Here is a 14,835-nt window from a genome sequence, read left to right on the forward strand (position 1 = left end):
GCAGGGCTAGGATGGAAAACTCTGGGCCATGGGCAGCTCCAGAGAGAAATGTGATGGAAAAGCAAATCAGGGAGGATTTGGGCTCCAGTGCACAAGCACAGTGCAGCAGGAGCAGACACAGATATCCAAGGACCTGATGTATTTCCCCTTGAATCCGGTGTTCAGTTTTGGGCCCCTCATTACAAGAAGGACGTTGAGGTGCTGGAGAATGTCCAGAGAAGGGCAGTGGAGCTGGGGGCTCAGTCTGATGAGAAGGGCTGGGGGCAGCTGGGGGGCTCAGCCTGGAGAAAAGGGGGTACAAGGAGTCATTGCTCTCTACAAGCTCCTGGCAGCAGGGTGGAGCTGGGGGGTGGTGCTCAGGCTCTTCCCCCAGACAACAAATGTGCTGTGGTTTAATCAGGACAAGAAGACAGGACAAGAGGAAACAGCTTCAAGTTTTGCCAGAGAAGGTTTAGATGGGATATTAGAAAAAATTTCTTGACTGAAAGGATTGTCAAGCATTTCAACAGGCTCTTCAGGGAAGTGGTGGAGTCACCATCCCTGGAGGGATTTAAAAATCATGTACAAGTGGTACTTGGGGACATGGTTTAGTGATGGGCTTGGCAGTGTTAACAGCTGGGCTCAGTGATCTTAGAGGTCTTTTCCCATCTAAATGATTCTGTGATTTACAAGGTGGTTTTTAGCTCCAGACAGGCTCTGGGCTGATCCTGCAGCCTGAACGCCCATCAGTGGCTGGGGAGCACGAGGTGCATTCCTGGAGCATATTGGGTTTGGTTTCATCTGAAAGGAATCTGGTTGATGCTGGCCCAAGCCAGGCCTCTCCTGAGCTGCTCCAGGACACAATCCAAAAGTGGGGGAAGTTGTGAGATGGATTTCAGAAGTGCACCCCAGAGCCAAATTAATGGATCAGGCGCAGCCCAGCAGAACTTTGGTGAAAAGGGACTTTCCTGTCAGTGCAAGAGAGCTGCTTGGCCCCTCTCCTATGCCCCAGCAACAGAAGGACCCAAGGGAGTTGCCAAGACTCTGCTGAGGCCCTGAGGACACTAAGTGGCCCCAGGAGAGCCCCCATGCACCCATCTGCTGCCCACTGGACTGGGGATTTAAGGCTAGGCCAGAGCTCTGAGCACTCTCAAGCTGTGCTGCAGCTCCAGGCTTCTCTCCTGGCCAGAGTCAGGCTGAGGTGGCAGCCCTGTGTCAGGGACGGGCCTTGGACAGGAGCTACAGGCAGCTTTGTTGCCAGCTCCTTGTGACGAGCTGGGGTGACCCTGCTCCTGCTGCCCCTCCTTAACAGGAGTCCAAACCACCCCAGCACAGGTGCTCAGCTCCTCAGGCTGATCCTCCCCTTCCCCAGTGATGGAGCCCAGCGTGGGGCAGTGTGGATTCCTGCTGTAGCTGGGCAGAGGGATGTCCTGGGCTGGGAGGTGCCCACTGAGTGCCTGCAGCAGCAGCAGTGCCTGTGGGGTGATGGCTGGGGCAGCTCCAGGGCTGAGCTCCAAGCTGTTATCCAGCCCTCTGCCTTCTCTGGACCAGCCCATCCTTCCATTGTGTGGGACAGGGGACTCTGTCCCTGGGGGGCAATGCTCACATTCCCAGCTTCCTCACAGCACTCCCCAGGGAAAGAGGTGCACTTTAACAGCTGGACAGCACTGGCCTCCCCCAGGCTGCAGAAAGGGCAGAGCAGCACCTGCACACACCCACACACCCACCAGCAGTAGTTTGACCAGACCACAACTCCTTCAAAATATCCTGGCAAGAAAAATCCACATGAAGCTTGGACAATTGTGTCCATGCTTATCCCAGCTATTCTGGGCACTCTGTGACTGACTGTAGTGTCATTCATCTTCCTTTGAAGCTTTGTGCTACCAGAAGGAAGTCCATTAAAGTGCAGCTTCACAAAGATTATACTTGGTGACGTTTGAAAGCGTTAACGTCCCCAGCACAGGAACAAAGAACAGAATGGTCTTTGTATGGATATGGATAAATAAGGAAATGGAAAACCTACATTAAAATGAGGGCATGATTTGAGCAACAACCTCCTCTGAACACTGAACTCCTGTTCCTCAAGTCTTAAAACATGAAATGAGCAAAATTGTTCATCGTATTCATCTGGTATCTGAGGGGTGACCCCCAGTCTCGTCCCCCTCCCAGCAGCCCCCCTCTCCCTGAGGCAGGTCACTGCTGCAGAGGGAAGGGCATTCCCTGGCTCTTCCTCCTTCCCTTTTACAAACACTTGCCTCAGCCCAACTTACTGTTTTTTTCTATTTACAAAGCACAGCTCCAGCTCTTTACATAAATATGTTTCACTGAAAAGGGCTTGAGTCACTGCTGTATCAGTATTTATATGAATAAATATTGGAAATCTAAGACTATCTACTTGCTTTACATTGGAAAAGGGTGGAAAAAAGAAGCTCTTGCTCCAGAACCTCTCAGATGTCTGAAGCAGCCTCCTGCATACCCACCTGTGTGACTGATAGAGCTTAGAGATCAACACTCCCTTGGGCAGGGGTCGAGGCAGAAGTGCCTCCAGCCCTCTAAATGGTGGATTTAACCTCCCCTTTGGTTCCACTCACAGTCCAAGGCTCCTGTTGCCTGGTCCTTTTAAATTAATTAATCCCTTTAACCCCCTTGTTCTGCCTTTTCTCTCTGGGCTTTTTGTACACACAGTTCCATTCACCCCTACCTTAGTGCTGGTTACGGGTCACCCCAGTCCTCCTCCTGTGTGTAACATCTGCACGCCAAGCAACTGCCCACAGGACTTACCCTGTGAGTTGTTCCAATTCTCTTATTAGGACCTTCCAAAAATAAAAATAAATTGTAACTTGAGCCATACCCATCACCACAGGATGGCACACAAGGCAATGTGCTGAACAGAGCCACAGCAGAAGCTGTGTGGTGAGTAATCTCTGAAATAAAAGCAAAAGAGTTATAAGATGGAAAGGCAGCTGCAATTCAGCCATGGCTTTGGGTCACCATCCTTTAAAAAATATTAAAGACATCAAAACCACTGCACCAAGGATAAATAGCTGGGCTTTCTGCATCACCAACTACGCTGCTGTTTCCTGAGAGATGATGTTTTCTGGTTTGTAATTTCTTTGTAATGCTTTTAGCTTCTCGCTCTATTTGTCTGTTCCAGTTTGTGAATAACCTCGTTCCAGTCACCTCAACCCAGCCCCAGCAGAGAGCTCCATGTCCCCTAACCCTGGATATCCCCCTGCAGATGCACTGCATGGGTGGATGCCGTGCCTGGGGAGAGATGTATGTACAGTCTATAAACACACATCTTCAAGGGAATACACTGGAGCTCACTCTGGGCTACCTTGGGGAAGTGGAATTTCCAGGAATTAAGTCACTATCTATCCAGGGGATACCTTGATTTTGCACGTGCTGGCACCAGAATACTTCCTACAGTTCAGGTGTTCCCAAGCCACACAGAGCACATCCCCAGAAATCCCACGCCTGTGTTGCTCTGACCTCTTACGACACAAACAATATTCCTGATTTCCCACAAACATTTACTATGATCATCAAAATAGTAGAAGCAAGCACACCAAGGATTTCTGTGATTAATACAAATAATGGGAGGTATATCCACCACCACAGACAGAAAAAGGATTTCTCTCGACGGATACATCCTGCAAGTAGATATTTTTAATTACTTTTTTTCTCATTTTCGCAGCAGTCTGTTCCTGCTCCTCTTCTGTTCCTGACTTAAGCCCTGGCAATGGGCCTGCAAGGAAAGTGTTGTGCTGCTTCTCCTTTCAGACACGCACATCACAGACTAGAAGCAAGCAAGCACACGACTAAGCCAAGGAACACACATTATTTAGTGTGGTCCATCTGTCCAAGGGAAGCTGCTCTTACATTTATCTGGTTTATTATCTTCTAATTAATCACGTATTATCAGTCGTTAGCATGCTTTCACCAAGACGCATGTACCCACTTAGCAAATTAAGAAAATCAGCTTATGAGTTCCCACATTTGGCAGCTGTGAAGGCTCCCTCTGGGTGTCTTGGGAATTTTGCTCTGTGGGTGCTCATTTTTGGCACACTTGGGTGCCCAACACACCCAGGTGCAGGACAGCCTGAGCAGCAGCTACCAATCTGCACCCAGCTTCCCCTCTTCCCTCCCTGAAAATGATGCCCCACCACAGTCATACTTCTTCCCCCTTGGTGCATGGATAATTTCCAGATTTGACAGCACCAGCTTGTTATGCCACCACCATTTCTCCCTGTGTGGGAGTTCACCCCCAGGAGCCCATCACCTTCCTCACCCATCCCTTACATGCCTGGGGCTCCCGGGAAGACCGAAGGCCCCCACCCCCACGTACTCACCAGCACCACGCACACCTCCACCGCCCCTGGGTGCAGCACCAGGGGCCACAACACTGCAAATGAGTCCACCACGCTCCTCTGGCACTGCCTGTGCCAGAGACAAGGAAATACAACTTGGACAGGTCTTCTGCTGCCTTTGGAAGTTGTCAGCTCTTGCAGGTGCCTCTTCACCTCCAAATCCTGCTGTCTTCAGCTTCCACGTCTCCTGCTTTCCCTTCTTTGGAGTATTTGAGAGCAGTGTCAGGTCCTGCTCTCTGGCACGTGAACAGGAAGGTGCTGGTGGGCACCAGCTCCCCACTGGGCACGAGATCTGCTCCCACCAGCCACAGCCATTGGCATCATCCTTATCCCTGCAGGCCACACTCACCCCTGTCCCCCTGCTCTGCTCACACACTCAAACTTTCCTGTGCTTTGGTCAAACCGCCCCTGCTACAAACTCCTGCCCAGGAGCTGCCTCCACACCTCCCCATGACAGGCCAGCAGCACCTGCTTGGCTCTTCCTCTGTTCCCCTGACACCCTGGGCCAGCATGGCTCTATCACCACCAGGGTCCCAGTGGAGGGACAGAATGTAAGAAAATAGAGATAGTGCAGAAAGCAATCTCACCCCTGAGGAGATGCAGCTGTACTAATTACCAAAGATCAAGAACAGGCCTGCCCTTAACAGGCCACAGCTGCGTCCAATAAGGATGAGTGCTATAAAGGAGTGGGTTAGCTGGTCAAGAAGAGAGGTGGAGTTTGTTGGTTGTGCTGTGAGGAAGAAGAAGGAATCAGTACTGCAAGGAGCTGTCCATAAGCAATCACTGAGAAGGCATGGAACTTTTGAGTTAAGAGAACAACAGGTCCCCACACAACACTGCCACCAGATCCAGCCCACCCCACATGGAATGTTCTGCCCTGGCTGGGACACCCAGACAAAACTCATGAGGTCACTTTCAGCCATTAAGCCCCTGCTATTAATTGAATCCCACTGACCTTGTCAGTTGCCAGGATGAATCCCACAGAGATCACTCCTGCTCCTGAATTCCTCCCAGGCTTTGGGGCCACCTCCTGCTCCCAGCTTCCACCCTGACCCAGGAGTACATGGCACCAGGGATATGCGTCCCTGAGATGACAGGGAACACGCTGCAGGACAGTGGCACCACTGGTACGGTCTCCAAGCTACCAAATCTGTTCCAGTCCCACTGACATAGCAGCAACTCCCAGTGACCTCCTCAGCAGAGAGCAAAACACAATGGGAACCTTACCAAGCACCAGGCTTTTAAAACACACCATTTCAGCCACAAGACAAGCACTGACAAATTTTCAGTTTTATTAAAAAAATTCTAGCAGCAAAACCTGTAACAATTCAAAAAACAACCAAAAAAAAAAAGAAAAAAGAAGACGACCAAACCTTCAAAAGAACATGACACAGAGAGAAAGAGATGGAGATGGAGAGAGACAGATCTGGGGTTCCTGCACCATTCACTCAAGCTCCTTATAGCGGGCAAACATGACCCTCCGGACAGCGTCGCGGTACGTCTCGTTGGACTGCCTCTTGGGGGGCTTCCCTGGGGCCCCCAGCCCAGGGCCCTTCCTCCTGTTTTCTGCCTGCAAACAGACACAGCTTGTGTTAGTGATTTCTCCTCCCATAAATAAAAAGCTTCCCTGGGCTGTTTCAGGAGTGCTGACTGCTCCCGTGTGGATCCACACGCGGAAGAAGAGCAAGCTCTCTGTGTTCCTCCAAAAGCCGTTTGGGAAAAAGCACAGACCCTTTGTGGGCAACAAAGGCAGCAGCAAATGCCCAGGGGGAATCAAACCCCAGGGATCAGCCGTGGAGGAGCAGAGAGAGGAGTGGGCAGGCAAGGGTGGGCAGGCAAGAGGCAGCACCGGCAGCCACGGGCGAGCGAAGGAAAGCACTGGCCAGCGCTGGGCTCCTGGGGAGCTGTTTGCAGTTTGCCTGCATTGGCACAAGCTCAGCTGTTCTAACAGAGCTCCCACGGGCACTGGTGCCTCACTTGGAATTTCAACCAGTTTTCAAGGACTGGCTTCTGCAGCCTGCATTATTCAGCAATACCTGCCTGGAGTTAGCCCAGGAGATCAGGCCCGAGGCTGGAAGTTTCTCTGGCTTTTCAGTCCAACCTACCTGAATATCAGAGACCTCACCAGCTGGGCCAAGAGATCAGAGTTGTGTGGGGCTGGCATGGTCATATGGCTTTGTCCAGCATGACTTGGAAGTGAAAGGCAAGCACATCTCTTCTGGCCTTTCTGTGAACTGTAGGAAGGCTGTGCTTTGCCATCAGCTCCCCACCCAGCTGGGGAGCCCTGATGGGAGCTCAGACCTCCCAGAGTGCAGTGCTGGAGCTGGCTCTGGGCACAGCCTGTTTTATGGGCACAGGAACCTCACCACGAGGACTGAGCAGCAGCTGGGGCCAGTTCCTGCTGTCTGCACTGAAGAGGGACTCTTGCCTCACGTATGCGGGCTCAGGCAAACATGCGTCACGAAGCCTCAAATATTTGCTTTAATGATCTACTTGACTGCAGGCTGAACATCGCCCCATGAACCCTGCTCCAAGCTGCCTGTCCCCTCAGCAGAGAGCTGTGGACACCACAGCACCTGGCCAGCCACCAACCTGCCACCAGAGCACAGCGCTGCTCGTGTGGCCCTGGGCAAGGCAGAGCAGACCCTGCCTCAGGCTGCTTCTCTGATAAACCCTCTGCAGTAAATTAAGGTCCACTGAGAGACCAGCCTGTCACAGAAGGCAGCATCTACCTCACCCTGCCTGCCCCTGCCATCCATTGCCCATGGGCCTCTGCTCCTTGTCAGGTGTTGTATCTTGGTATTATATTCTGATGTCCAGAGTCTGAAATGGCAGCAAGAGCCTCACAAGTGCTCAGCAGTGCAGACAAAGCGCATCTTGGGCCCTGTGGCTTGGGCTATGCTCAGACCTCCCCAGGGGAAGTTCATCTTTTTCCACAGCTCACATTGCTGGTGACCAGTTCAAACCCCAGCCTGGCCTTGAGCAAGTACTAATGAGATGCTCACACCCTTCCTGCTCACTGTTATTCTATTTTCAACACCTCCAGATCCATATAAATTCTAACCTTTTTCTACAGCCAACATACTTGCAGCCCCTCCCAGCCTGCAAAGTTCATCAGTGTACATATATTATCCCATCAAGCAGGTGCTGAGATTTGCAGCCTGACTTGAACTCCCTCCAGCTGTCCTGGGAAACATCATGGGCTGCAGGACAGCGGTGTGCTCGGAAAGGCAGGGAAGACTCACCTCCACTGGTGATGCTGTGCCCTGCTGGTTGTGGCCAAAGCCCTTCTTCCACCCCGGAGACTGCACCATTCGGTTCCCTTTGTTGTTACTGTCAACCCTTGGGTCATAGTCACTGCAAAAGAACCAGAATCAATTGTCCAGCCTTGCAATGCTTTAAACACACACCAGGGATTTTTAGTTCTGCTAAAAGAACCTTCACTGACATTTCAGTCTCTCATGAGGGATATCCAAGTTTCTTGCCAGAAGCACACTGCCTAAGGAAACCACCACAGCAGATTCTGTGTGCAGGGCTCACACACCTCTTACTGCACAATTTCTTGTCCCACCTCAGGGGGAAATACACCAGGGCACAGGAAATGAGCTCAGACTCCAAAATATTTACAGTGTAAGCAAGCCAGGAGCCTTCTGTGCTTGTATTTCTTAATTAAAGTCATAGCAATAGCATGAAAGCAAAGTCTAATCCCTGCTGCTCTCTTAGATATTTTCTTTCTCCCAGTGCTGTGGTCTTGGAGCACAACAGATGCAGTGTTGATTCGGACACTCTTTCTCCCACCTCATTATTCATCCAAGACCATTAACCAAAAGCCACAGTTTTGAAAACCTCTTAGCATAAAAGACTCTTCCTTCAGACAATTTCTACTTTCTGGCTGCTGGTGACACTGCACACAAACTGTTTTAGTTTATCTACAGCTATTCCAAGAAAACAGAAGGAAGTGAAGATGTGGATGTTTAAACTGCAAGACACAGAGGACAGGTCTCCTCCTGAGGTGCCGTGCCAGAAGAAACAGGCACATAACCAGTTCCATCTTCGACACATGCCTGGCCGCTCCTCAGCCCACTGAACACGCGAGCTCACAGCAGGCAGGCCTGTCGGGAACTTCACACAGCATGCACTTTCTTCCTCCACCTACTCCCAAGGAGATGGAAACAGCTCCCAGCATTCCTCTGAGTCAGGGAACAGATGAAACACAGCTTTGCTCTTTCTTTCAATGGCTACGTGCCAGGACAGGAGGGCAGCAAGTGCCTTAAGGACGAGGCGGATGGGAACAGGCTGCATTTTGCTCTGTGTCCAGCCAGACATACTCAGACCCCCAATTCAGCCCTACAGCACCAGGCAGCTTTGCTCTGCTCTGCCCTAAACCCTTGTTTCCACCCCAGCCCCTTTCTGACCTCTACAAGATGTCCTGCACCACAACAGGCTCATACTTTGAGGAACTCTGTCTCAGTCTGTCTGGCTGTTTATTTGCAGATCTACCCCACTGGACAATTCCCAGCCTTGGTCTGCCAGCAGCACACATCTCATCCTGGCATCAGCATCCCCAAAGAGGTGTAACCCACAACAGCCATTACCTCTCTGAGTCCCGGTCATATCTGAGTCGTTTCCTCTCTGGTGAATCCATCTGCTGGAATTTCTCTCTCCGGTCATTTCCTTTGTCTTTATGCCTCCCCTTCACAACGGAAAGGGCAAAGTAAGTACAGGAGCTATGAAGGATTCAACACTGTAGGAGACTGCTCTGCAGTCTCATCTCATCCTCAGCTGGCTGGAAGGCTGTCCTGGGGACTCACAAACACTGAATGCTCACATCCCACAATACACTTGCTCTGCTCAGATGCCATCTGTTGGGCTGACCCAGTCCTGCTGTTGCAGCCTTCCAGCTACTGTACCAGGAGTAGTTCTGTGACCTTCCGAACAATGGACAGCTACAGCTCTCCTGTCCCTGGCCAGGCAGCAGCAGTCCATACAACTCATCAGTTTTAGACAGAAATCTGTGTCCCACTTAGTCCATAGCTCAGTACTGGCTTGCAGGACAACAAAACCACACTCGGACCCTTCTGTGAGGAGCAAGATCTGCTCTTAGAAGTCACAGAACTACCTACAGATCCCTGTGCAGAGTGAACCCACAGTTCACTTTTGGGAGGCATCTGATGCCTGGTGCCTAAGTGGATGCCTGCTGACATCTGGAACATAAGTGGAGGGTCCTCCTGGGACTACCACCCTGCCCAGTGCAGAAGCACAAGCAGCTGCCTGCCCACAGACGCACCTCACGCTCTCTCTTCTCCAGATACGCCAGTTCCTGCTCGGATCGTTTAATCTTCATATGAATCTCTAGGTTTTGCTGGAAGGAGGAAGACAGAAGGCAATGTCAAGCAGAGAACACAAGCTGTCAGGGTCATCTGCTCCGCCCATAAGGAGCACAGGTAAAGCAGCATGCTCTTGTACCTGCACTATACGAGGCACAGCAGCCTCTCTTGCAGCCCAGACTACCTGCTCCCCCACAGAGGCCTGGAGCCCTTCCTCCCTGCAGTAAGGAAGGCAACCAGTCCTATTTTAACCCATGTGCAGCTTGGCTCTCCTAAAAGCAAGAGCTCAAAGGCAGCACAGAACATGGGGGTGCACGTGCCAAGTTCCTATTGCTCTCACACTCATGTGTGCCAGCACCCCACTCTCCCCAAGCCTTAGCTATCTCACTGCAGCTTACAAAGTCACACCTTGATGTTATAGCACTCCCATGGCAGGAACAAGCAGTTCACACAGTGCTTTGAACAGAGCTTGGGGGAACTTCGCCTGCTACTGTGTCAATTTCAGCACAGCTCTTCCCACCCAACCACTGCATTTTCCGTGCAGCTCACGAAGCCATTGAGCCAACGGCAGCCCCCAGCTTCCCCATACCTTGTGCAGGTTGGAAAGCTGCTGGTGCTTGATGAGCACTTCCTTGTTGGGAAACTGCCTCCTGCACAGCAGGCAGGCCAGCTTGTTCCAGTCAGTCAGTTTGTCGTCACTGGCCTTGGCCTTCCGCGGCTGCTCCTCGCGCGGTGCCGGTGGGTGCGGGGGAGGCGGCAGCCACTGAGCCTGGGACTGCTCCTCCTCTTCCTCCTCCTCTTCATTGTCACTGTCTCCTCCGTACTCTCCCAGCAGTCCTATCAGAGGGTTCACCACCTTGGGCTGAGGGAAGTGGAGAAGAGTGTGACAATTTGTAGCATCAAGCCTGCCAGGCCAGCGGGGCTTTGCTTCCCCAACCCATCTCCCTGTGACTCCTGTCTCTGTTCCAGTCCAAGAGGCAGAGAGTTGCTTCCCAGCAGCACAGGCAGGGAACAGAGAGGAACTGTCTGGCTTCTTTCCCTTCTCACCACGGGGTGGAAGCCCTTCTGCTCTCTAGACAGGCTGTGCTTTGGTGCCAGGCTTTTCCAACTTGCCACACACCTGAGAGCACAAGAAGCCAAACGAGGCAGTGGCTGTTTGGCAGCGAGCTGCTGTCACTCACCTCCTCTAGAAATGGAGATCAGTGAGATTTGGCCTTCCTCAGCCAGGAGGTGGCTGGAACAGTCTTCTGCCTTAGGACTGGTTGAGTGAGATCCTGCTTGAATGCAGGTGACAAATGTCCCCATGCTAGAAGCCCGCAAACAAGGTCAGACTTAAAAAACAAACTGCCTTCCATCCCCAGCACTCCCTCCTCTGGCATGAGAAACATCTCTGGCACCTCTGGCACTCACAGCTGCAGCCAGGCTGTGCTGAGCCACCCTAGAACTGTATCCAGGCTCACACAGGTCGAAACACAATCCTGTGGAGATACTTACTGGGGCTGCACTCTCTTCCTTTTTCACAGAAGGAGGTAAAGGCTTTTTAAAGACATCTTCTGCAGAGAACTTCTCCTCTCCAGTCTCAGTCTGAAACAGTCAAGGTCAGGTGTTGAGACTGCCATAGCACAGACTCAGAGCACACAATAACTAAGCACTCATTCAAACAGGCCACCAAGGAAACCAGGTGGTTGGCAGAAATGAGGTGGTGGTTTTGGTGGGAGACATTCCCATTCTGGGGAATCCAGAGCTCTCCTGGAGCCATACTCATGATTTCAGAGGCAGCTGCAGCAGCTCACCATGGTGTCCAACCCACCCCACTCCCATTCTCTGCCACACTGTGATGCTGACAGTGGTCCCAGTCATGCCTCATATCATGTCCCTCATATGTGAGGGAGCTGGGGCAGGGCCAGGTCACATTTAAGCACCTCTGTGTGTGCACAAAGGACATGAAGACCAGGTTCAAAGCCACCCCCCACTGCCAGACAACACCCATTTTCTCTGCTGTGACTGTGGCACAACATATGGCCAGGCTCAGCCAGCATAGTGGGGTTTCCAGGATCTTCTTTATCCTGGACACAGGGCACCAGAGCCTGCAGCCAGCACTGCACAGGATGAGCCTGTGATACTCAGCTGTGTGCTCAGCAGCACAGACAGTAGGCTGGAATGAAGCTTCACTTTCACACATTTTACAGAGAACTGGGCTGGAGCCCTGGACAGGCTCCAATTTAGTGGCTCATGAGTTACTCATACTTGACCAGGAAAGACAAGTGTAACACCTTACCAGGCCTGTGCTCTCATCCTTCTTCACAGAAGGAGGCAATGGCTTTTTGAAGACATCTTCTGCAAAGAATCTCTCCTCTCCAGGCTCATTCTGAAAAATCCAAGACAGGATATTAGGCCAGCGATAACACAGGTGTCAGAGAGAGCACAGTGCAGCCAGGAAGCCACTTCTGAGCATCCATGGAAAACAGGCAAGTGGGAAAAATGACAGAATGATTTCTACTGGAGATGCTTTTACCCTCCATTCAGACAGGACCATGCTTCTCCAGGTCAGTGTCCCTGCAAACCACCACACCTGGTGACTCCTTGGCTGGCCTGTTACCAGTCTCAGGGAGAGTTACAACCCAGGTGCCCAGTACTGGTCATGCCACTGAGCACATTCAGACCAAGAGGCAAGGAAGAACACAAAGTTTCTGCATTGGTGGCTAAATCACATCCAGCAACTCTCCTGGCATTCCTCAGCCCCTGTCAGTATCACAGCCCTGGGCTGTGCACAAACACCACTTTGGACAGCTACTCCCAACCAGCAGCTCCCACATTGGCATTTGCTGGCTGGGAACAGTAGTGAAGAGCACTGTTCTGGGACTGGGTGGGGCAGAAACTGCAGTTAGGGGAGAGCTGAGTATCCATCAACATCTGACTTGATGTGTTTAAATGCCTCTGCCAGTTTTTTGTTGTCTATTATAACAGGTGGGTGCTTTCAGCAGCATGAGTGAAGTATGTCTCAGTTACCTGGATGTGTCTGAATCTTTCACCATAAGGAAGGGACGAGAAGCCCTGGATTTAATGTAAGGAGAGAAAAATTTCAGGAACTTACTGCCTGCCTGGACAACCACCACGTTCCTTTCCAGCTGCTGACGCCACTGTCTTCTCTCACTGTCCCTTCCTTTTTGAATCCTCCAATTACTCTCTAGTTTCTAACCTCTTCCCTCAGCCTCCTGGTGTCAGGTCATTCTGATGCCTGGAGGGAGTTACCTTAGCAGAAGTACTTTTCCCTTTGTCCTTTTTGTCCCTGTTGTCCCTGCCGTGTGGCTCCTTCCTGTCACTTGTCCACTCTTGGCTCCCGTGCCGTCGCCTTCTGCTCTCCGTCGGGGGTGGGGAGGGCTCCCGGTCTATTGTGACTTCCCTCTGAAAGTGGCATTTGGAGCAGGCTTAGCCCAACCCCTGCAGTCTTCTTACTGGGCTTCTTGTCCTTGCTGAGCAGGGGAGACCAGCACAGTAAGAAGGGACTGCAGAGGGCAAAGGCTTCAGAACTTTGCTGGGGCAGAACGCAGCTGAGCACAGCCAGGTCACCAGAGCACTGCCCTGCTCTCCCGCAACATGGACATCCCCAGGATCATGAAAACAAGATTATATTTCCAGAAAATCTCTGCTGATGGCTTTTTTTTGGCATCCTTACAGCTACTGCTGGCTAGAGTTGAGAAGCAAAGAGACCACAGATGAAAACAGAGCTCTGCCGTCCATTCTTTCTTACAGACAGTCACATATCACATGTCTACAGCAAAATTTAGCTACGATGCTCTGCCTGTAAGTCTACTTGAGGAAAAGCAGACCAAAAACTCTCCAAAGGCAGGGCTTCAGAGGCCAGAGGCGGCTACAGCTGGTTCAACACACAGCTAATGGGTTCCTAGCCTCTCATTAAGTTGATATTTTGCAACATGCCTCCCTTTCACACAGGTCAGAAGACAGTGAAAAATACAAAGCTGCCTCTGTTCTGCCCTACACTGGCTTGTCTTCAGGATCTGGCTGCAAAATCCCTCCAGAGAAGAGCAGTTTGTAAGAACATATTGCATGTAAAGCTTCCTTCGCACGCACTCACCTGAGTTCTGGGGTCATAGTATGTCCCAGCTATGGGATCATAGTAATTCCCAGTGTCAGGATCATAAATGTATGTGGACACATCTGATGGTGCTGAAGAGAGAGACAGGAGTTAGCACCACAGGCTCCCAAAAGCAGAACTTACCTTTTACACAGACAAAAGCACGAACAAACATTACACTGGTGAAAGGATCAAGAATGGGGAAGAATTCTTTTTTTCTCCTGGCAAGAGAGGGGGTGATAAGTTTTCACAGTTCTGGTTAGGACTCTGGGAAAACTTCCATATCAAAACAAATTTACAGGAGCTGTGCTGAGATCACAAGACCACAACACTTGGTCATGAAATTCAGTAATTTCCCTAAGAATGGGGTAATGAGTATCTACATCCACCCACTCCTGTGAACACCGAAAAGCTGTTCTCTCTCAATCCTGTTTAAAGTGATGACACCCCCCACATCCCTTCCACCCCATCGATGTATGAAAGCTCCCGAGAAGAAAAGGAAGTGAACTGTTTCTATAGGAAAAGCCAAAGGCCTTAAGGGTAGTAGGCCCATAATGTCAGGAATGCTTCTCATTTCCAGAGTGTCCTTTGACAGACCTCAGAAATGCTATATATAAGTCAGTAAAAGAATCAGGAGTGTAATCAGGAGTGCTCTTCCAGCTGCATCAAGTGTATTTTCTTCTGTCTTCTCTAGTAACTGCTAGGCTGATTTTATCCCATCAGTTTTCCACAACAAGGAAAAAGAGGCAGCAAGTTTCCTTTATCTGCATGTAGTTTCGTACAGTGAGAATAGAGAGAAACACATCATCAGATAGGAAAATGTGACTAAACAAAGTTGGCAAAGGAACTCACAAGTGGGTGTAGCAAACAAACCTACTCTTAGCCTTTAAAAATATTTTTGGGCTGATTTCTACATGTCAGTGCCCTTTTAAGGAAGAAAAGTCTCCACAGTAGGAGTGAAGCAGAGTTTAACTTACACTGTGCTCTGGTGCGTCTCTGTGATTCGCCACCCCTCCTGTCTCTCATGCCCCTTCTGCCCTGGAGTAAGTGAACAACACAAACA

The 14,835-nt window shown here is 50.9% G+C and overlaps 1 protein-coding gene across 3 annotated transcripts in view; it reads right to left on the minus strand.

The window, feature by feature from the left end:
* Window positions 1-5,626: 5,626 nt before the first annotated feature.
* Window positions 5,627-14,835, minus strand: part of RBM6 (RNA binding motif protein 6) — a 57,917-nt gene continuing 48,708 nt past the window's right edge. For all 3 annotated transcript variants that reach the window (XM_041425973.1, XM_041425971.1, XM_041425972.1), the window contains exons 14-23: window positions 14,750-14,810; window positions 13,773-13,864; window positions 12,929-13,081; window positions 11,955-12,044; window positions 11,171-11,260; window positions 10,266-10,538; window positions 9,637-9,711; window positions 8,945-9,042; window positions 7,595-7,706; window positions 5,627-5,919 (exon numbers count right to left, since the gene is read on the minus strand). In XM_041425973.1, coding sequence (XP_041281907.1) covers window positions 5,794-5,919; window positions 7,595-7,706; window positions 8,945-9,042; window positions 9,637-9,711; window positions 10,266-10,538; window positions 11,171-11,260; window positions 11,955-12,044; window positions 12,929-13,081; window positions 13,773-13,864; window positions 14,750-14,810 — 1,170 coding nt within the window. In that variant the 3' untranslated portion in view covers window positions 5,627-5,793. The remainder of the gene's footprint in view (window positions 5,920-7,594; window positions 7,707-8,944; window positions 9,043-9,636; window positions 9,712-10,265; window positions 10,539-11,170; window positions 11,261-11,954; window positions 12,045-12,928; window positions 13,082-13,772; window positions 13,865-14,749; window positions 14,811-14,835) is intronic.

The sequence above is a fragment of the Onychostruthus taczanowskii genome, unplaced genomic scaffold (assembly GCF_017590055.1).
Source record: "Onychostruthus taczanowskii isolate IOZ18803 unplaced genomic scaffold, ASM1759005v1 scaffold9, whole genome shotgun sequence".
Classification (NCBI taxonomy): domain Eukaryota; kingdom Metazoa; phylum Chordata; class Aves; order Passeriformes; family Passeridae; genus Onychostruthus; species Onychostruthus taczanowskii.